Here is a 23,158-nt window from a genome sequence, read left to right on the forward strand (position 1 = left end):
CTGTCGATCAAAATGGGAAAGATTCCGGAAGTCTGGAAGGTGGCGAATGTTACGCTGATCTTAAAAAAAGGTTTGAGGGGAGACCCGGGAAACTACAGACCGGTGAGTCTGACCTTGGTATCGGAAAAGATGGTAGAGGCACTGATAAAGGACCGCATCATTGATCACCTTGACGGACATGGTCTGATGAAGACCAGCCAGCACAGTTTCAGCAAAGGCAGATCTTGTCTGACAAACTTGCTGCACTTCTTTGAAGGAGTGAACAGGCAGATAGACAAGGGTGACCCGGTCGACACTGTATATCTGGACTTTCAGAAGGTGTTCGACAAAGTTCTGCATGAACGACTACTTTGGAAAATTGCGAGCCATGGAATCAAGGGTGAAATACTCACATGGATTAAAAACTGGTTGGAGCATAGGAAACAGAGAGTGGGAGTAAATGGACAATACTCGGACTGGAAGAGCGTCACAAGTGGAGTGCCGCAGGGCTCGGTGCTAGGACACGTGCTCTTCAACATCTTTATAAACGATCTAGACATAGGTACGATGAGCGAGGTGATAAAATTTGCGGACGATACAAAGTTATTCAGAGTAGTGAAGACGCAGGGGGACTGCGAAGATCTGCAACGTGACATAATCAGGCTCGAGGAATGGGCATCGACATGGCAGATGAGGTTCAACGTGGACAAGTGTAAAGTGATGCATGTCGGTAACAAAAACCTCATGCACAAATACAGGATGTCCGGGGCGGTACTTGGAGAGACCTCCCAGGAAAGGGACTTAGGAGTTCTGATCGACAAGTCGATGAAGCCATCCACACAATGTGCGGCGGCGATGAAAAGGGTGAACTGAATGCTAGGAATGATAAAGAAGGGGATCACGAACAGATCAGAGAAGGTTATCATGCCACTGTACCGGTCCATGGTGCGCCCTTACTTGGAGTACTGTGTACAGCACTGGTCGCCGTACATGAAGAAGGACACAGTACTACTCAAAAGGGTAAAGGGTCCAAAGAAGAGCGACTAAGATAGTTAAGGGGTTGCAGGAGCTGCCGTACAGCGAAAGATTAGAGAAACTGGGCCTCTTCTCCCTTGAACCGAGGAGATTGAGAGGGAACATGATCAAAACATTTAAGGTACTGAAGGAGATAGACTTAGTAGATAAGGACAGGTTGTTCACCCTCTCCAAGGCAGGGAGAATGAGAGGGCACTCTCTAAAGTTGAAAGGGGATAGATTCCGTACAAACGTAAGGAAGTTCTTCTTCATCCAGAGAGTGGTAGAAAACTGGAATGCTCTTCTGGAGTCTGTCATAGGGAAAAACACCCTCCAAGGATTTAAGACAAAGTTAGACAAGTTCCTGTTGATATGGCTAGTCTCAGTTAGAGCACTAGTCTTTGACCAGAGGGCCGCCACGTGAGCGGTCTGTTGGGCATGATGGACCACTGGTCTGACCCAGCAGCGGTAATTCTTATGTTCTTATGAGAAGACAAATAAGATCCAAGTACTATGAACACCTGGGCCATTCTGGAGCCATCAGGATTATGAGGCTTGTGTGCTGCACAATGCAAAGAACAACTCTGCCCACCAATGGCCATGGAGGAAAGACATACAGCAGGCCATCTGCTGGCCAAGCCTGCACCAGAGCATCCAGCCCCTTGGCCTGGTAATCCTTGTGCCAACTGAAGAGCCTCAGTGCTTCGGCATCGACACTCATAGTCATGATTGGCCAACCCCATGACTGAATGATCAACTCAATGGCTTCTAGCCCGAGACACCATTTGCCAGGATCCATCATATGACGAGTGAGAAAGACCATCTGGACATTGTCCATGCCCGCTATATGGAATGCCAAGATGTACAGAAGATGAGCCTCCGTCCACTCCATGAGAAGGGCTGCCTCCTGATCCAAGAGAAAACTCTTGGTTCCCCCCCTGATGATTGACATAAACACCATCGTTGCATTGTTAGAGAGAACTCACACAGCTTTGCCTCCCAGCAATGACTGGAAGTACTCCAGTGCTAAACGAATGGCCCTGGTCTCCAGAACACTAATTGACCAGGAAATCTCCACGGGCAACCAGCTGCCCTGAGCAGAGCAACTGAGACATTGGGCTCCCCAACCAAGGAGACTAGCGTCTGTGAGAAGCACCGTCCACTGGGGCTGATCCAGACTCAATTCTGAACCAGACTGGAAGACTGAAGCCACCAGCGAGCAGGCTCACATGAATCAACCCGTGAAGAGGAACCAGAGAATCCAGCTCGTGAAATGCAGGGACCACCACCAAAGAAGAGCATACTGAAGGGTGCGCATGTGAGTCCAAGCCCACTGGACCACCTCCAAGGAGGCCACCATAGACCCCCCAAACCTGAAGAAAATCCTGCGCCCTAGGACAACAAGAACCCATCAGGGAGCAAATCTGCGACTGCAACTTCAACATGCGGGCCTTAGAAAGGAAGACCCTCCCCCAGACTGCTGTCGACGAGAACTCCGAGATACTCCAAGCACTGAGATGGAGCCAACCAACTTTTGGAACCTGCGACTGTAGTAACTCCATGACCCAAGCTGTGAATCGGGAGCTCTCCTGGAAGGACTTTGCAAATAAAATCAACCAGTCGTCTAGATAGGAATAAACCAGGATGTTCTCCTTGCGCAAGGGTGCCGCCGCCACCACCACCACCATAAAGTTAGTAAAGGTAGGCAGAGCCATGGCCAATGAGGATAATCATTTTACAGGTCTATTTCTGTAAAGAGGGGAATGAATGCCAAAAATCCAGCTATGCACTATTCTGTAAATGCATATGCATCTTCCATAGTATGTATTTCACAGGTGGGCATTCACATGGCTGGAACATGGTTGAACTTCCACATATGGAATTTAGCTTATAGCATTCTTTACATACATATATATCTCTGGAATCTAGGCACAAGCATTTATACCAGCTATCTGGCTGCCATAAGTGTACCTTTCAGCAAATGTGTATATACCCAGTTAAGTTAGTATTTTATTAAAAAGTGGGTGCGTACTTTCCTTTATAGAATAGGCTCCAATTTGGTATCCTCTAAGCACCCAATTTTAGATTTATCCTCTAACCCCCTAATAGTATGTAATGCACCAAAGGTTAGGCACCAATGTGGCGCACAACTTCTGTATTAATATGCCAGAATGGCAGTTACACTTGTAACTGGACTAAGGTGTGCTATTGTTTAGCTTGCAACTAGAAGGGGGGAGCATGCACATGAGCCGGTCATAAGTTGTACACATAAGTGCCAATTTAAGTGCATGCATTTGTGACTGCTATACATATGGCATAAATGGGCATGCCTAAATTCAGGTGCATCATTGCAGACATACTAGTATTCTGTAACAGACCAAACGGAAACACACAAAACTGATAATGCTTTCCCAAATCATAAAGTGAAGGAATTGCTGGTGAGAGTCCCAAATTGGAATATGAAGGTAAGCCTCAGTCAGATCGAGAGAAGTCAGAAATTCCCCAAGCTGCACTGCTAAGATGACTGACTTGAGGGTCTCCATAAGAAAAGAAGGGACCCGGAGTACCCAGTTCACACCTTAAAGATCCAGAATAGGTTGAAAAGACCCCTCTTTCATGGGCTGCGGGGTATCTGCATTCATTAGCAACTCTCAAGGTAGAACAGCCTTCCATCGGCACCATATGCCTAAGAACCATGAGAAACTTAAAGGTAGTTCTATTCACATCAGGAATGAGGTAGAGACGAGCCATGGACCACGCCAGACGAAAAGGTGCATCCAGAGTCTTCCACTGAGCATACACCACATCTCGAATATCCTGATGCATTGGAAAAGAAGGGGAAGCCGACCAGATCTCCCGGATAAGAGGGCCCACAACTCAAAGGGTTCCTTAGCTTCCTCCTCAAAACTGAAGACACCTGAAGAATAAGCTCCTGCAGCTCTTTCTGGTGAAAAATGAGCACGACCGAAGTGTCCTCTCCAACCAGCAGATCAGAAATCCAATCTTCTATATCATCCCCTCCCCCCCAAAAAAGAGTATCTTGGGTGGGTCATCCAAGAGGTCCAGGTCCTCATCAGGAGAGATTGCATTATCGAGGAAAAATATCCTCGTCCCAAGAAACATACAGATGCTTAGACTGAAGCAGGGGGAAGGGAGGTGTTTGAACTGGGGCAGACTCCAAAGGACCAGGGACCTGGGGAAGAAGCAGGACCAAACAAATACTCCTCAGTTGACAAAATGGTCTCTGTAAATTGTTAAAAAAGATCATCTTTATGAATCACTCTTCTCTTTAATCGTTACTGATTATGTTTATAGTCCTTCTTTGGGCTGCTGCAGTAACTAGTTACCGACCTAACTCAGGAGGAAAAAGCCTCTGGAACAAGATAAGCTAATGTTCCAATTCTATGCATATTTTGATAGCAATTTGATGTTATATCCTCTACAGATTTGGTTTAAGTGTGCATGCATAGACAGTATAACGTACACCGGGTGTTTTTTGAAGCTGATGAGGTGATTTCCCTTTCAAGTATTGCCTGCATAAATTTTCACACTGGTGGCATACGGGGATCTGAGGCTTTTTCCTCCTGGGTCAGGTCGCTAACTAGTTACTGCAGTGGCCCTAAAAAGGACTATAAACATAAGAACATAATCAGTGCCTCTGCTGGGTCAGACTAGAGGTCCATCGTGCCCAGCAGTCCGCTCACGCGGCGGCACATCAGGTCCAGGACCTGCATAGTAATTCTCTATCTATACCCTTCAATCCCCATTTTCCTTCAGAAAATCATCTAATCCCTTCTTGAAACCCAATAGCATACTCTGTTCTATCACTCCCTCTGGAAGCGAATTCCAGGTGTCCAACACCCTTTGGGTGAAGAAGAACTTCCTAGCATTGGTTCTGAATCTGTCCCCTCTCAATTTTTCTAAATATCCTCTCGTTCTTGAAGTTTTTGAAAGTTTGAAGAATCTGCCCCTCTCCACTTTCTCTATGCTCTTCATGATCTTATAAGTCTCTATCATATCCCCTCTAAGTCTCTGCTTTTCTAGGGAAAAGAGCCCCAGTTTCTCTAATCTTTTAGCATATGAAAGGTTTTCCATACCCTTTATCAGTCACGTCGCTCTTTTCTGAACCCTCTCGAGTATCGCCATATCCTTCTCAACGTACGGCGACCAGTATTGGACGCAGTACTCCAGATGCGGACGCACCATCGCCCAATACAACAGCAGGATAACATCCTTCATTCTGATTGCTTGAGTACGTCTTTGAGGCTTACCTCCATGGATGTTAATTTTTCCACTTGATCTCCTCTGAAGATTTTTTCAGGTTTCGGCACGTTGAATGTGTCCTCTGACGAAAAGAACATGTTTAGTCTATCCGCCACTTCTTTTTTCTCCTTCACCACTCCCTTCCTGTCTCCTTCATCCAGCGGTCCCACCTCCTCCCTTGCCGACTGCTTCCCTTTAACATATCTGAAGAACAGTTTGAAATTTCGTGCTTCCCTGGCTAACCTCGCTTCGTATTCTCTTTTTGCTCTTCTAACCACTCGGTGACATTCTTTTTGATGCTTCCTGTGCTCTTTCTAGTTTTCCCCGGTTTTGTTCTTTTTCCACATCCGGAATGATTTTTTCTTATCTGCTATCGCTTTCTTCACTTCTTTAGTTATCCACGCCGGGTCTTTTGTTCGGTTCTTTTTGCAACCTTTTCTAAATCTGGGGATATACTGATTTTGCGCTTCCCTCACCGTGTCCTTAAAATAAAGACCAAGCTTGCTCCACAGTCTGTGATTTCTTCGAGCAGTTCCTAAGTTTCTTTCTTACCATTACTCTCATCGCTTCGTAGTTTCCTTTCTTGAAGTTAAAAGTTGTTGCTGTGGTTCTCTTCCCCTTCGGTATTTCTACTTTGACTTTGAACTGGATCATATTGTGATCGCTATTTACTAACGGTCCCACTACTTCCACTTCTTTTGCAGGTCCTCTCAGCCCATTGAGGATTAGGTCCAGAGTCCTCTCATTGGTTCTCTGACAAGCTGCTCCATGAAGCAGTCCTGTATAGCCTCCAGGAATCCGGTTTCCCTAGTGCATTTGCCTCCAGGAATCCGGTTTCCCTAGTGCATTTTGAGTTTCCAAGACTCCAGTCTATCCCTGAATAGTTGAAGTCTCTCATTACAATGGTGTTACCATTTTTGCATTCCCGCCTTATCTCGGCTTTCATTTCTTCATCGTTTACTTCGGTTTGCTCAGGTGGACGATAGTACAGGCCTATCTTTATCTCCTTGCATTAGTATGCATGCAATTTAAGTCCTGGTAATTTCTTGTCTTCATTTTCTTTTCCTGTGCTACATTCTTATCATCATCCTCTTCTTGTCCTGTCAACTCTTGTTTTTTTGCCCATTTTGTCTTCCCCCTGTGCTACGTTCTTATTATCATTCTCTTCTTGTCCTGTCAATTCTTGTTTTTTGCCCATTTTGTCTTCCCCCTGTGCTGGGTTCTTCCTTTCATCATCCTATTCCATCAACTCTTGTTGTCCGCCCATTGTGCCTTCCCAGCATTTTTCCCCACTCAGTATCTTCTCGGGATACCTTCTTCCGAATCATCGACACCTGGTCGACTGTCGGCTTTCCCCTTCTTATTTTAAAGCCAGCTCTATTCCTCTCCTGACGTTGTTTGTTAGAAGTCTAGTTCCCGCCTTGCTCAGGTGTAGTCCATCCCTCCTGAAGAGCTTGTTCTTGCCCCAAAACCTTGTCCAATTTCTCACGAAGTGGAACCCCTCTTCCTCACACCATCTCCTCATCCATGCATTTATTGATTGTAGTTCCGTCTGCCTCTTCACATCTGCCCTCGGTACTGGTAGGATCTCTGAAAACGCTATCCTCTGAGTCCTCATCTTCAACTTCCTTCCAAGAATCTTGAACTGTTCGATCAGTGCGTTCCTGCTGTAGGCTCTCCTGCTGACATCATTTGTCCCGATGTGGATCATCATTGCAGTCTCTTCCATCTCTGCTCCTTCTAGGATCCTTTCAATTCTGTCGACGATGTCTTTTGTTCTTGCTCCTGGGAGGCAGGTCACTAGCCGATTCTCTTTCCCTCCTGCTATGTGGCTATCCACTTGCCTTAGGATTGAATCTTCCACTAGGATTGTAGACTTTCCCTTTTTTAGTTTTCGCTCCGGTCGGAGGTCTGTGTCCTCGGTGTGCTTTACTGCTTCCACTTCCTGCGGGATTCCTCTATGGGCTTCTTCTTTGTAATCAGGTTGCTCTTGTCCTCCATTCCATGTGGGTGTATCTTCGTCCTTCCTACGACGTTCGTGTTCTTGTTCTTCCACCCTCCTGTAGGCTTCCTCGATGAACTCCCTTGAGCTCCCTGACTTGTTCCTCGATGTGCCTCTCTCTCAAAGGGTCTTCAGCTGTCCTGATCAGGTCTTCTGTGATGTAAAGTCCCTTCAGTTCCTGAATCCTGTACTTCAGTTGACTGACTTCCTTCTTCAAGCTTTTCAGCTCCTGACACCGACCGCATACATATGACTGCCTCCCCGAGGGGAGGTAATCATACATATAGCAGTCTGTGCAATACACTGGGAAGCCCATCCTCTGGAATCCCTCTGGTTTCATTGTTCTCCTGCTTTTTTGGAGTACTCTTTATTGTACTGGTACCTTTTTGCTTGTGTTTGTGTGTTCTCTTCTGTGCCTGCCTCTTCCTTACCTTCTATGGCTGCCGCTTCTTGACCTTACTGTCTTTTGCCTTTGTGTGCTGTCCTTACCTTAACTTGTGTGTGTGTGTGTGCTGTCCTTACCTTAACTTGTATGTGTGTGCTCTTTTGTGCCTGCCGCTTCCTTACCTTGCTGTCCTTCTCTGGTGTCTTCAGGTGTATTGATTGATTCGGCCCTTCTTGAGGCCCTTCGCAAAGGCGCTCTTGCTAAGGCCCTTCGCCGCGTGCTGAATGGCTGCGCGCTGTTGGCTCCTCCCCTTTTAAGGGGTAGTTCTGCTTATGACTCTGCCGATGCGGTGGGGGTGGGTAGAGCTTACTCTTGCCGCTGCCCCTAGCTTCCTGCTCGTTTCTTACTCCCTCCTTGACTCTTTGTTTTGGTTTGTAAGTTGCTGTTTCTCCTCTCCTTCCTGCTGCCTTCTACTCTCCTCACCCGATGCTGTTCGCCGCGTGATCAGAAAGACTACACAGGCTTACCACCTCCACCTGCTGGAGATTGAGAACAGATTGATTGTAGATGGGACTGCACAGACCACTTGTAGTACTGTTAAAAGTCAATGTGTTCTCAGTCTTCACCTGCTGGCAGAGGAGTGTAAACCCATCCGTCTGTGCCAGTCTGGAGGGATGATAAAGAGCAGTGATTTTAGGAGTTTGCAGGTGGGGGAACACAGGGGGACATGCAGAAACCTTTAAAACTGTGAATTTCAGATTCCCTCCCCTCACAGGCTGTGACAGCCTTACTCAGTATGACCTGTGCTGGAATGTGCTGCAGCCTGCCTCAGCTCTCCTACAGTAGCTGGAATCAGAGAATCACTGCCTCATGCTGGGAATACTTCTGACACTGATCTTCGGGCTGCCAGTCAGACATGGTGCCTGACCGTACCTCACCTCCACAGACTGATGGACACATTAAGATAAAGGGCAGAGACGAAATACAGCCGGTGACCTGCAAGACACCGCAATCCTCCAAAGATTGCTTAACAGCTTGCGCTCAAACACTTGCTAAACAGAAGGTGAGGAAAAGTGGGGAAGGCCCTGAGCTCCAAAGAAACACTTGCAGGCTGGCCAACAGGAACACCTCCAGGGATCGGCCTGTCAGCTGCAAACCAGAGTCTGCGTGTTCTTTATTCAGGCAGAACACAAAGCAAACCCCAAAAAGGAATGAAAAAACACTAAAGAAAATAAGAAAAAGAGGAGAGCAGAACAGATACTCCCTTCAGGCAAGCGTGCAGAAGGGAAAAACTACAGGTGGCAGTACAGCTCTCAGTGAAGTACAGTAGGGTCAGAGAACAAATCCTTCGGCTGATGGCTTGTGGCCACTGCAATATAACCCACATGTCTAGAATGTCTTACCTATTGCACTGGAAATACTGTTAGCAGAATTAACTCAGGAAAAGTATGATGTTATGTTGTACTCATTTTTTGTGGGGCCCAGGTTCTTTTTTCTACAGGGACTGTGGCCAATCTGACAGCAGGATATGTTGCAACCATTTTACTCACCACTCGCTGCTGTGCCCGCTGCTGCTTCTGCAGATGCCGTTCGTTTTCCTGCTGCTGTAACTCCAATAAAGCCTTCATAGGCAAGTTCTGCTTGGAGAGATTGCTCCAGAGGGGTGGTGAGCTCTGTTGCTGGCTATGCTGGAGCAACTTCAGGAGCAGCTCCTGCTGCTGGCGACACTGAGAAGATACGAGTAGAAAGGAGAAATTAGGTTCTTACCTACTAATTTACTTTCCTTTAGCTTCTCCAGACCAGTACAGGTTAATCTTTATGAATGGGTATATATCAATCATGACCAGTAGGTGGAGACTGAAAACAAACTGTGGAATAGTGCATAAGATATACCTTTCCCTATTCCTATCAGTCTGCCGAATAGCCAAGCAGAACTAAGAACTGTAAACAGAAATAAACAATACTCCGAATAGGAGTAAAAACTAACATACCCAAATGCTGTTGGAAAATGCAGAGGAGAGATACCAGAAAGAAAATGTCCCCACAGCTCGTCAGCTAAGCCAGCCGAGCCACAACCACTGTTCTTTAATGCTCCCCGGCCCTAGAAAAATACTAGAACCTGCAGCAAAAAACAAAACTGCCCGTGCAAAAGCCCCAACAACACAAAAAAAAGACAGGGTGGGGACCTCTACTGGTCTGGAGAGGCTAAAAGAAAGCAAATTAGCAGGTAAGAACCTAATTTCTCCTTCTTTAGCACTCTCCAGACCAGTAGAGGTTAATCTTTACGAGTGGGACGTACCAAAGCAGTCTCCATCATGGGCGGGACCCCCAAAGGGCCGATACCAGAACATGCTCACCAAACACCATGTCCCGACATGCCTGAACATCTACCCTCAGCAGGCACAGTAAGCCACTTAGCAATCGCTGAGACCACCGCGTCCACAATTGCCAAAAGTAAGGTAGCCCTATCCCCCCTCTGGGATGGGATACCCACAAGCCAGGGAGCACCAACCGAAATGGCGCCCCCCGGTATATTCCACTGCACCAGCACGATATCCCAAAAATCCTGAAGCACAGGAAAAGAGCGGGAGACAGGACGGACCCCCCTGAAACAGAGAGTCCCCCATACGTGGGGTCTCTGGTGGCACATCTTCAAAAATGCAGCACCGAGGAGACCTGCTAAATCAGATCTAAAAGCGCATCCCTCTGAATAAAAGGCGCACCAGATGCCTCTGCGCCAGAAGACGGGAAACCCGATGCCCCGCTGCCAGCGGCTGTCCCCTCTACAGGATTCTGGAAGCCCTCCAAAGTGTCCAGGTCCTCATCCAAGCTAACACGCTCCTCCGACCACCAATCCGCAAAGCCTCCTGCGGGTGCTTGGATGAGGGAGGAGGAAGAGGGGACGCCAAATGAAAAGAAAGAGACAAAGCCATAGGGGGTGCAGAGGGAAACCACCCCCGAAACCCCCCGGGTGCACGTGGGACCCTCCAACTGCCTGAAATAGCTTTGCACAAAGGAAGAAATTAAATCAGGGGGGAAAAAACTCCCGGGAGTCCCCAGGGACTCCCTGCCCCAAGACACGCCGGGTTTGACACCCCCGAGGTCGGATAGACTCCCAAACAGGGTTCACCCAAGCTCTGTCCAACCAAAAATAGGGATTAGAAACCCCCTAAACAAATTTCAACAGCCCTACCAAGGGAGATGGGTACGGCTCACTCACACCTGCTGGAGACTGAAAGAAGACTGATAGGAATAGGGAACGGTATCTCTTATGTACTATTCCACAGTTTTGTTTTCAGTCTCCACCTGCTGGTCATGATTGGATATATACCCACTCGTAAAGATCCCTTCCTTTCATTACTTTATAGAGCCTAAGTACACTTTTGAATTCTAAGGTCAGAAAATTCAGACTGAGCATTAACTATTGAAATATTGAAGAACTAAGGCCAGTACTGGGCAGACTTGCATCGTGTGTGTCTGTATATGGCCATTTGGTTGAGGATAGGCTGGGGAGGGCTTCAATGGCTAGAGTGGGCTAGAGTGTAGATGGGCTAGAGTGAGGTTTGACGGAGACTTCAGTAGTTGGAACCTAAGCACAGTACCGGGCAGAGCTTTGGATTCTTGCCCAGAAATAGCTATAAAAAAAATTTAAATTGAATCAGGTTGGGCAGACTAGATGGACCATTCGGGTCTTTATCTGTCGTCATCTACTAAGTTACTATGTAACTAAGATAGTAAAAGGATCACATTCTCACTTGTTTACGCCTGAAAAGCTCTTCTTCTTCACGCCGTTTTTGCTCCTCCTGTCGGCGCTTCTCTTCTCGACGTTTTCTCTCTTCTTCTTCCCTTTTAGCCCTGAGTTCTGCGTCTCGACGCTCTTGAAGCTGAAACAGCAAAGGTAAGATAGGAAACTAACCTATGACATCTTAACCTCAATCTTACTCTATAATACTATCATGTTATACCTTTGTGCAAACACTTAGAACTCTGAGTAATCCTTTGGATACTTGGAAGGATCCTGCCAAATACTTCACAGATCCTACCTGCTCCTAAATTGGCTACCTCCCCTCCCCATATATAAACTGGATTCCCACTTGATTATAGGTTTTATTTGTTTTATTTTTCAAAGAGGTCAAGGAAGTTGACTTTAAAATATGCAATTTCACCTCTGTAACAACTATAGAAAAATAGACAAATATAGTGCAAAATATAGATAGCAGATTAAAAATTCTCAAAACTGACACATTTTGATCACTAAATTGAAAATAAAATCATTTTTCCTATCTTTGTTGTCTGGTGATTTAATTAGTTTCTGATTAGACTTCCTTCTGACTGTGCATTTAACATTTTTTTCTTTCTGCCTCCTGCATGCTTCCTTTCCTCTGGACCTAATTCCCTTCCCCAACCAACATCTCTCTCTGTTCCTCCATGAGTCCAACTTTTCTTCCTTTCTCCTCCATCCCTATTGGAAATATGTCTCCCTCCTCTGTTATGATCTTGCATCTCTCTATTCTTCCAACATTTGCCTCCTGTCTTTCCCCTTTGGTCCAGGCCTCTCTCTCGATCTATCTTTCTTCTGCTTACAACCCCCCCTCCCTGTTCTTCCTTAGGATCTCTCCCCCCCCCCCCTGTCTGCACCTCCCATAGTCTAGCATCTGCCTCCTATCTTTCCCCTTTCGTCCAGGGCTCTCTCTGTTTTTCTTCTGCTTAACCCCCCCCTCCGGTTCTTCCTCAGGGTCTTTCCCCCTCTTGTCCGCCTCCTATCTTTCCCCTTTGGTCAAGGCCTCTCTCTCTTTCTTCTGCTTACAACTCCTCTCTCCCATGTCCAGTATTTGTTCTCCTTTCTTCCAGGTCTTTCTCTGCCTCTCTCTCTCCTTCCTTCCTTCCTCCCTTCTTGGTCCAGAATCTTTACACCTCTCTGCAGTCTCTTTCCTCTATGCACCCCCAAGTACAACATCTGCCCTCCTCTCTTCTGCCTCCCCTTTGTTTCAGGTTTAAGAATGACACGGTGACAAAATTCATCACCGTTCCCGTCCCCGTGGATAACCGCGGGAAATAACTCATGTCATTTTCTAGTGTCTATTTCATCCTCTGTCCTTCTACACCAGCATTATTCAAAGCAAAGCTTGCGGGTCAGTGGTTGTGGCCATTCATACTCTGATTCTTCCCTCTTTCCTTAAAGAATGACATGAAGATGGTTTCCCGCAGTTATCTGCAGGGGCGGTGATGAATTTTGTCACATTGTCATTCTCTATTTCAGGTTTCTCTCTCTCTCTTCCTTCTGTTAACATTTCGACTCCTCCCACCTTTATTCCAGGTCTTTCTGTCTCTCTCACTCTCTTTGTCTTCTCCTTCCCCAGGGCCTGGCATCTCTCTTGCCTCGGTTCAGGGTGTTTCCCCTCTCTACCCCCTCTAGTCCAGCATCTAGTCTTTGCCTTTTGGTTCAAGTCTGCTTTCCTGCCCCTCCTCAAGGTCCTTTTCTGTCTCTCCCCCCACAGTGTCCAGATCCAGCATCTCTATGGCAATCCCCATCTCGCTGGGGCCCTAGCGATGGGCGGAGCCTTACCTCAGCTGCTTCCCGCACCCAGTGAGGTCATCTTCCGCGCTATTACAGCCACTTGTCGAGGACCAACCTTTAAAGGTAATTACGACAGCATGCAGAGGATTGCCGGTGCTGTAGCGAACTTAATGGGCTGCCAGTGGCCTTCGCAGCATGTGCCCTCTGCCACGGTCCTGCTCCTCCTCTGATGTCAGGGGGCGGGTCTGCAGCAGAGGGAGCGTGCTGCGGAAGCTGCCGGCAGCCTGCTAGGTTCGCTACAGCACCGGCAATCCTCTGCAGGCTACCATAATTACCTTTTAAAGGTGAGACTAGGGGGAAATTTGCAGACCTTCGGCGAATCGGGCAGCACAGGGCCCTAGGATGTGTTGCAAAGGGAGTGTGGGAGAGATGCCCTGAGGGAAGGGGATGTAACATAAGAGAAAATGCTGGCATGGAACTTTTTTTCAAAATGTTATTAACTCATGGAGAGAACCCTTGTTCTCCATCAGCACTGAAGGGCATCTGCAGCAGCTGCTGGTGCTGCGGCGGCAAAGAAGGGGGAAGGCAGTTGCTGGGTTTCATCATGGTAGAGGTGCGGGGAAGAGGGAAAGGGGAGGGCAAGAAGAGGTGATTGCAGGAAGTACCAGATGCTTCTTTCTCTATTCTAAAAGGACAAACAGTTTTACTATTTTAGAACAGAATCTGCAGCGCCAAAGAGAACTGTTTCTTAGAATTTCCATTTTTATTTTGAAGAAATTGCTAAAACAAAAAACCAAACTGGAAAAAACACGCTTTTTGACATTTTATTTATAGCTGTATGTAGCCATTCTTCAGGCCATATGGGTTTCATTTGTGCATCTATCTCAAGAAGAGAGCTTGGCTTTTAAGTTTCCTTCCTGTTTCTCTCGGACGCTTTGTTAGATCCCTGGAGATCTTGGCAGGCAAGGAAGCAGTAGCAGCAAGCCGCGAGAGCAGCTTGGTTTTGGTATTTTTGTAAGGGGGGAGGCAGGACATAAGAGCTTTCTTTCTGTCTTTGTGTGGCTGACGAGGTAGGGGAAGAGGTGGATGGTTGGTGATGAAATATCTGCGTGTTTGAGCGTGCTGGGGGATGCCTTTCTGCTTGTCTAATCAGAAACTGGCCGGCGAGGCATGCGCAGCAACTAGGGTTGGGTATAGGGAAGGGGACACGATCACTGCTCAGCAAATTATCCCCATGGCATCCCATTCTCAGCCAGACTGCAGAGAGGGGTTAAAAACAAATAAAAACGAATCATAAATATTATTGAGCAAATCACACAGAGCTCGTGCAGCCAGCACCTTCTTTTAATACAATCTGGAAATCAACCTCGTTTGCTCCAGCTGAGCTGCGTGTATGTAATGCGGAGGGCAGGCTAAGGTTGTGTATATTTGTATATGGATGTAGGTGGGTGTTTCTTTCACATGTTATCTGAGCTGGGAGTGTGTGTTATGGAGCAGCAGTAGGACGTGCTGCGGTAGGCAGGCAAGCAGGTTTTCTCGTCCCGAAAGTCTGCATTGTGCAGGGGGAAAAAAAATTACTTAGTTTATTTCTTCCATTTGTGCGTCGCATATACCTATACAAGCTCTTGGCGACATTACAGAAGAAGGGGTTAGAAGAGGGTAGGGAGGACTATGGAGGGCAGGAAGGAGTGGAGAGGGGAGAAGTATGTAGAATATTTCATAGAAATTCCTAACTTTACAGATAGGAGCACCATCTATGTAAATGAATTAAAGTAATAAGTAAAAAGGAATAGAAGGGAGGAACCATTAAACAATATAATTCAATTAATAAAATAAAAAATAGGGGTAAAAACAATGGAATAAAATTTAAAATAATTCATAAACTGGAAGAAAAACTTGAAAAACAAAATCAAATAAGTCTGGCAGAAGTCCAATTTTCTGAAGCAGCTCTGTTGCCTCAGCAGATTTTAAATAATCCCAACGGCAAAAGTACAGACGGAATAGATATCAGCTCGGGCTTTCCAGCTGCTGCAGCCCTAACTCATCGCTTCCAGGCAGAAGATGCACAGAGATAGAACAATCCAGCGCCGGGCCACACTGCTCTCAGTGGGTGGCGGATGCTCATGGGCAGCTCCCGAAGAATACAGCACTCTACCTCCATTGGATAACCGGGAGGAGGATTCCATGGCACGGTCCCACTCCACGGATCCAGAGACACCACCAGTTCCTCCCCAATGAGAGAGCAAACGCTGCCCAATCCTAGGCAACCACCAGCAACGACCAACCATCTCCCCGCAGCGATCTCCAGTCACCACACGCAGGTAGGAAGGGCCTCTGCTGAAAATGAACTGTTCCAGGCCTTTAGGTTAGTAGACAGTTATGCTGTGATTCTATAACTGTCGAACTCCTCCTATCCAAGATGTTTTCTGACTCGCCTGAGTGAAAAATTAAAAGACATTTGCCTGATCTATGGGTTTGCATACAAGTTGGCGTGTTATGATTTGGGATAGGTGGAGGGGGGGGGAGGTAAATGGAAGTTATAGGTCCTGGATGTGTATAGTATTAATTTTATGTACTGTTTTTAAAGGGAAGTCAAAGGTTTATGATTCAGCTTAGTTTATTAATTTTAAATGGCTATAAACTTCTTTTCACTAATGTTAATGGGCTTAATAATCCTATTAAGAGAACTAAGGTATTGAATTTCTTGAAACAAAGGGAAGCAGATATTTATTTTATCCAAGAGACACATTTGTCATCTACTGAATCCGCTAAACTGGGAAAAGGATGGATAAAATACTGTTCTTTTTGCCCCAGCGGTGGGAAAAAAGGCTGGGGTGGCTATCCTTGTTAGCAGAAAATGTTCTGCAGTATTTAATAATATTAAAGCTGAGCCGATGGGAAGATGGCTGAAAGTTGATTTGTCTTTAGGAAAACATACCCTGACTTTATTTAACATTTACTCACCTAATTCGAAATCAAGCTGAATTTTTTAAGAAACTCCAGAAAACCATTCTGTTACTGGCTACGTCTAATCTAATAGTGGTAGGAGATTTCAATGCTGTCATGGATCCATTACTAGATAAACAACCTAGTAAGCAATTGAAGTCACTTGGTTTAGAAAATATGGTACAATCATGTGGATTGAGGGATATATGGCATATTCTTCATTTCAATGCTTGGAATTTTCCTTCTGTTCACATGTGCATAAATCATTTATGAGAATAGATTACATTTTTGTTTCAGAAAATTTAATTCAACAAGTGATAAAAGCCAGTATAGATCCGATCCTGTTGACGGATCATGCTGGAATATGGATAGAGTTTCAGGCTTCAGATACAGATTTCGGTACTTGGAGATTCAATAATTCATTGCTTGCTGATTCAAATTTTCTTGAGGAAATTCAAAAGAAAATGGATGAGTATTTTTAATTCAATACTTCGGAGGAAATCTCATTGGAAACTATATGGGATGCTTTCAAAGCTACAATTAGAGGACAAATAATTTCATATACTAGGAGAAAACTGAAAATGGAATATTCTACTTTGGAACATAGTATTTTGACTCTTGAATCATAATTGGCCTCAAATGGGATCATAGTACTTTACAGGCCTTGTTGAAAGCTAAATATAGATAAAATGAGATTTCCCCACAATTGGTTAGGAAAGATTTGTTATCTCAACAAGATCTGTATTATGGAAACTCGAATAAAGTGGGAAGATTATTGGCTAATTATCTTAAAGCAAAAAAAAAAAAAAATAGTGGCTATTAGAGATGAGAATGGCACTACTCATTCTCAAATTGAGAATATTTTTAAACAATTTTTGAAATTTTATAAAGCTTTATATTCTTCTGAGCCTTTTTCAAATAAAGAAATTGAAGGTCTGGAATTTTCACAGTTAATTAAAGGACCAAAACTTCCTGAGCAAGTAAAGGAGAATTTGGATATGCCTATATCAATCAAGGAGCATCAGACAGCATTGAAATCCCTTAGAGTTGGATCCGCTCCGGGAAGTGATGGATTCAATGTGGAGTTCTTTAGATCATTCCAAATTACACTTTTACCTAATCTTTTAAAATTATATCAAGCACAACTAACTAGAGGTTGTATTGATGGTACTATGGCAGAATCTTTAACTATAGTCTTGCCGAAGCCAAGGCCCTCCCTTATATGATTGGAATGCACCAAACGGGTTTTGTAGCTCAAAGACATTCTTCCAACAACACAGGATTGGCATTTCATATGCTAAACCTATCAAAAACAATGAATGATCCGGCCTTCTCTGTTTCTTTAGATGCAGAGAAGGCTTTTGATAGGGTGGAATGGACTTTTATGTATCAAGCAATGGATTGGTTTGGGATTGGTTCGGGATTTATTCAAATGATTCAAACCTTGTATAGTTCCCCTTATGCTAGACTATATATTAACAGTGCTTTTTCAGAACGCTTTCAGCTGGTGAGGGGAGTTAGACAAGGGTGTCCTTTGTCTCCTTTGCTGTTTGATATTGTTTTGGAACCCTTGTTATTGGCCATTCAATAGGCAGAGGAGATACAGTAGCCAAATGTTTCTCAGTCTCCACCTGCTGGCAGAGGAGCATAAACCCATCTGTTTCTCTGCTGGTCTGGAATGACGCTAAATGTGATGGCGTAAGCTAGAAGGATGTTAGGATGCACAGGGAGAGGTATGGCTGGTAGGAAAAAGGAGGTATTGATGCCCCTGTATAAAACTCTGGTGAGACCTCATTTAGAATATTGTGTACAATTCTGGAGACCACATCTTCAAAAAGATATAAAAAGGATGGAGTCTGTTCATGGTCTTTGTCATAAGGCATATGGGGACAGACATAAGAACATAAGAATTGCCACTGCTGAGTCCATTGTGCCCTCAGTATTTTGAATGTTTCGATCATGTCCCCTCTGTTTCCTCTTTTCAAGGGAGAAGAGGCCTAGTTTCTCTAATCTCTCACTGTATGACAACTCCTCCAGCCCCTTAACCATTTTAGTCACTCTTCTCTGGACATCTTTGAGTAGTACCGTGTCCTTCTTTAAGTACGGCGACCAGTGCTGGACGCAGTATTCCAGGTGAGGTCGCACCATGGCCCAGTACAGTGGCATGATGACCTTCTCCGATCTGTTCGTGATCCCCTTCTTAATCATTCCTAACATTCTGTTCGCCATTTTCGCCGCCACGCATTACGCAGATGGCTTCATCGACTTGTCAACCAGTATTCCCAGGTCTCTTTCCTGGGGGGTCTCTCCGAGTATTGCCCCGGACATCCTGTATTCATGTATAAGATTTTTGTTACCGACATGCATCACCTTACACTTATCCACGTTAAACTTCATTTGCCATGTTGCAGCCCATTTCTCGAGCGTGTTGATGTCACGTTGCAGTTCTTCGCAATCCTCCTGCGTCCTTACTGCTCTGAATAACTTTGTATTGTCTGCAAATTTAATCACCTTGCTTGTCATTCCAATTTCCAGGTCATTTATAAATATGTTAAAGAGCACGGGTCCAAGCACCGAATCCTGTGGTACTCCTTGTGATGCTATTCCAGACCGAGTATTGTCCATTTACCCCCACTCTCTATTTCCTATCCGCCAACCAGTTTTTAATCCACGTGAGTATTTCACCCTAAATTCCATGGCTCGCAATTTTTTGAAGTAGTCATTCATGCACGACCTTGTCAAACGCCTTCTGAAAATCCAGATATATAATGTCGATTGGTTCACCCTTGTCTATCTGCCTGTTTACTCCCTCGAAGAAGTGCAGCAAGTTCGTCAAACAAGATCTTCCTTTGCTGAAGCCATGCTGGCTGGTCCTCATCAGATCGTGTCTGTCAAGGTGATCAATGATGCGGTCCTTTATCAGCACCTCTACCATCTTTCCCGGTACCGAGGTCAGACTCGCCAGTCTGTAGTTTCCCATATCTCCCCTAGATCCTTTCTTGAAGATCGGCGTAACATTTGCCATTTTCCAGCCTTCCGGAATCCTTCCCAATTTGATCGACAGATTGGCTATTAGTTGAAGCAGTTCGGCTATAACCCCTTTCAGTTCCTTGATTCCCTTGGATGGATGTCATCCGGTCAAGGGGATTTGTCGTTTTTAAGCCTGTCAATCTGCCTACATATCTCTTCTAGACTGAACATCAACTCTGTCAGTTTCTCGTCTTCATTTCCTGTCTGTCAGCTTCCGGTATGTTGCATATATCCTCTTTGGTAAACACAGACGCAAAAAATGTGTTCAGTTTGTTGGCGATGGCCTTGTCCTCTTTTAGCACTCCCTTTATTCCATGGTCGTCCAACGGCCTCACTGTTTCCTTCGCGGGTCGTTTCCTCTTAATATATTGAAAGAACGGCTTGAAGTTTTTTGCCTCCTTGGCTATTTTTTCCTTGTAGTCCCTTTTGGCCCCTCTTACTGCCTTGTAGGACCTGCTTTGATGTTGCTTGTGCTTTTTTCAGTTTTTGTCCGTTTTTGACATTTTCCATTCTTTAAACGAAGTCTTTTTGTCTCTGATCGCTTCTTTCACTGCTACAGTGAGCCAGGCCGGTTCCTTGTTCTTTTTCCTCTTGTATCCCTTGTTGATATGCGGTAAATATAGAATTTGCGCCTCGGTGACATGCTTGCTCTAGCATTTTTACTGTGCTTATCTTCTTCCCCACCATAAGTCTCTTTGAAGGAAAGGTGGGAGAGGGGAGATATGATAGAGTCGAGTCCTTTTCATTTGAAAGGAAGCTCTGAAATGAGAGGGCATAGGATGAAGTTAAGAGGTGACAGGCTCCAGAGTAATCTAAGAAAATACTTTTTTACAAAAGGGTGGTAGATGTGTGGAACAGTCTCCCGGAAGAGGTGGTGGAGACAGAGACTGTGTCGGAATTCAAGGAAGCCTGGGATAGGCACGTGGGATCTCTAAGAGAGAGCACGAGATAATGGTTGCTGCGGATGGGCAGACTGGATGGGCCATTTGGCTTTTTCAGCAATCATGCGTCTATGAGTTTCAAGTTTTTAAAGTGATACCCTTCAGTTCGCAGGAAATGTGAATCAAAAGCTACAGTACGGACTCCTGTGTATCCACAACAGAATCTTATAGTATGTTCTTATATAGGTTTTCTTGATCAAACAAATTATTTCCTGAGTACTGGCAATCAGTAATAATTGTGAATAAAAGGGATGATCTTCCTAATTTATATCTTTTGATATTTTTAAAAATATTTTATTGCTTTTTATTTGGTTACATATGTATTTTAAATTGTTACATTTGATTGTTATTTGGAGTCCTTCTGCTAGGGAGTTAAGTGACATATTAAATCTAAATAAATGTCTCATTCCCAATTTTTTTTAAGCGAGCACCCCTTAACAGCAGCTTAGATTTAACTTAGTGCACCTGTTCTTACTTACTTTATGTTGCAGTTGAAGTTGCTCTAAAATTGGACCCTGAGTTGTAGAATTAATTGGTAAATCCCATAAACTGGTTTCACTGCCTAGAACAGCAAAAAGGAAAAGATTACACTAAGACACGGGAATACATGAGGCAAGAGCAGAATGGATATAATTACCGTGGCAGTAGATTAACTGTTTCAAAATAAAATAAGCATCCATTATTTAAGTGGAAAAGCCCATCAAGACTGCAACTTGCCAGTCAATGTGCTCTGAAAACAGCAAGGACAAGATCTTAGCACAAGATCTTGATATGTAGCATCATATCATACTTATGCTATGAATTTACCTTATTGGGCAGACTGGACCGTACAGATCTTTATCTGCCCTTATCATCATCTGATGGGTGGAAAACTGAGGTATGTATTTACTGCAGGGACCCTGCAGCATTTCAGCTATTTGCTGTGAGGTGGAAATATATGCACATCACTGAAGTAACTTTGTATCTTATGTTACCTATGAACTGAAGGTACATATATCTTCAGGATCCTGACAACTGGTAGGATCTTCCTACCAATTGCCTAGGATCCCAACAATTGATAGGACAATTGGTAGGACAACAATTGGTAGGATCTTCCTACCAATTGTTGTCCTACCAATGGTCTTCCTACTATCCTATATCTACTACCCAGTTTCCCTGAAAATAAGACCTAGCATGATTTTTAAAGATGCTCCTAATATAAGCCCCACCTCAAAAATAAGCCCTAGTTAGATCAACCCCTGAAGCCCCCCACCCAATGTCCCCGACACTCCCTGGCTCCATCTCTGATACTAGTGCTACTTAATTTGCTTAAAAAAAAAAAAAAAATCTAGAGCAACCTCCACCCCTGCTGCTTTAGGAGGCCTCAGAGCAGAGGTATGTCAGTCTCACAGTGGGAGGGTCAGTGAGGTTCTGCTGCACGAGGGGATGGGTGAGAGGGGAGAAATGATGCTGCATGGGGGGAGGGCAAAAGGAAAGAGGAAGAATTGGGGTAGAGGAGAGGAAGGGAGAGATGATTGTTGTACATGAAAAAATAAGACATCCCCGAAAATAAGCCTTAGTGTGTTTTTTGGACCCAAAATTAATATGACAGTCTTATTTTCGGGGAAACATGGTAATTGTCCTAACCTCTAAGAAATGTCTAAATTAAAAGTCCACAGCTTGCCACCCACGCTGATCATGGTAAGGGAATCCCTGATCGGCTGAGCTGGTAGGACACCCCAAAACCAGGGCTTCAGTAAGTCCTACCTGCTCAGCTGATCAGGGATTCCCCTGCTGCAATGAGCTAAACCGGCAGGGAGAGCCACAATTCCTCTCTCCTTCCCTCCCATCCACCATTACCCTTCCAAAGATAGCCACCGTCCTACCGAGCCCAGATTCCTCTCTACTTCCCTCCCTCCCACCCACTGATCCCAACAACACTCCTCCAACAGCACCCCCCCCCCCCAAACATCCTCACACACCCCTGACATCTCCCTGTACCTTCTGATTAAAAATCAATAGAAGGGATGCCCACTCTCTCCTATTAATAGGGCCACCTCTTTAAAATGGTGGCTTTACTCTTCCTAGTGCACTGGGAAAGGCCTACGGCAGGGGTCCCCAACCCTGTCCTGGAGGACCACCAGGACAATTGTGTTTTCAGGCTAGCCCTAATGAATATGCATGGAGCAGATTTACATGATTGTCACTTCCATTATATGCAAATCTCTGTCATGCATATTCATTAGGGCTAGCCTGATAACCCGATTGGCATGGTGGTCCTCCAGGACAGGGTTGGGGACCACTGGCCTAAGGCCCTGATCTGATCAAAATGGTGGCCCTTCCCCCTCCCAGTGCATCCCAAGATGCATTGGGAGGGGGAAGGGCCACCATTTTGAAGAGGCGGCTCTATCAGCAGGATGGTGGGCTTTCCTCCTGCTGATTTTCAATCCAAAGATAAAGGGGTGTGTGGGGGGATGTCAGGAATGTATGGTGATGTCGGGGGTGGGGGGTGTTGGGCTTTGCAGGAGGCAGCTCTCTTTAGAGTGGGGCTGGAGGGGATAATGGGGAGGAGGGATGGAGAAAGGAATCGAGGATCTCTCTGATGGATATGTGGGGATGTTGAGGGGGAGGTGTCAGGGGATTTTGGGGGTATCAGGCTTGTAGGAATGGGGCTCTCTTTGAAGGCGGTCTGGGGGTATTTGTGGATGTGAGGGAGGAAGGGGAGTGAGAGAGAGAGGAATTGGGTTTCGGGAAGTCCTGCTGGCTAAGTTTATCAGGGATTCCCCTGCCACGATCAGATGATGGCAAGCTGTGGTATATTTATATAAATAAATTAGATCCTTACCTGCTAATTCTCTTTCTTTTAGTCCCTCCAGACCGGCACAGAAAAGGATGGGTTTACATTTCTCTGCTAGCAGGTGGAGACAGACACTATCTTTTGACATCAGTACAAGTGGGCTGTGCAGCCCCTCTTACAATCAGTCTTTATGAATAGCCAAGTAGAAATAAATTAGACATATTCCAGAACAGATGACTCCACACTCTCATGGAGATGACATAAGCCTAGCCCAAATGAACCTGGAAAATACTGTTGGATACTG

The 23,158-nt window shown here is 45.3% G+C and overlaps 1 protein-coding gene across 11 annotated transcripts in view; it reads right to left on the reverse strand.

Moving 5' to 3' along the window:
• Positions 1 to 23,158, reverse strand: part of GIGYF1 (GRB10 interacting GYF protein 1) — a 332,123-nt gene that overhangs the window by 43,390 nt on the left and 265,575 nt on the right. For all 11 annotated transcript variants that reach the window (XM_033924367.1, XM_033924371.1, XM_033924372.1 and 8 more), the window contains 3 exons: positions 20,558 to 20,640; positions 11,399 to 11,527; positions 9,194 to 9,370 (listed from right to left, as the gene is read on the reverse strand). In XM_033924367.1, the coding sequence (XP_033780258.1) occupies positions 9,194 to 9,370; positions 11,399 to 11,527; positions 20,558 to 20,640 (389 nt within the window). The remainder of the gene's footprint in view (positions 1 to 9,193; positions 9,371 to 11,398; positions 11,528 to 20,557; positions 20,641 to 23,158) is intronic.

This window comes from Geotrypetes seraphini, chromosome 16, assembly GCF_902459505.1.
Source record: "Geotrypetes seraphini chromosome 16, aGeoSer1.1, whole genome shotgun sequence".
NCBI classification, from domain to species: domain Eukaryota; kingdom Metazoa; phylum Chordata; class Amphibia; order Gymnophiona; family Dermophiidae; genus Geotrypetes; species Geotrypetes seraphini.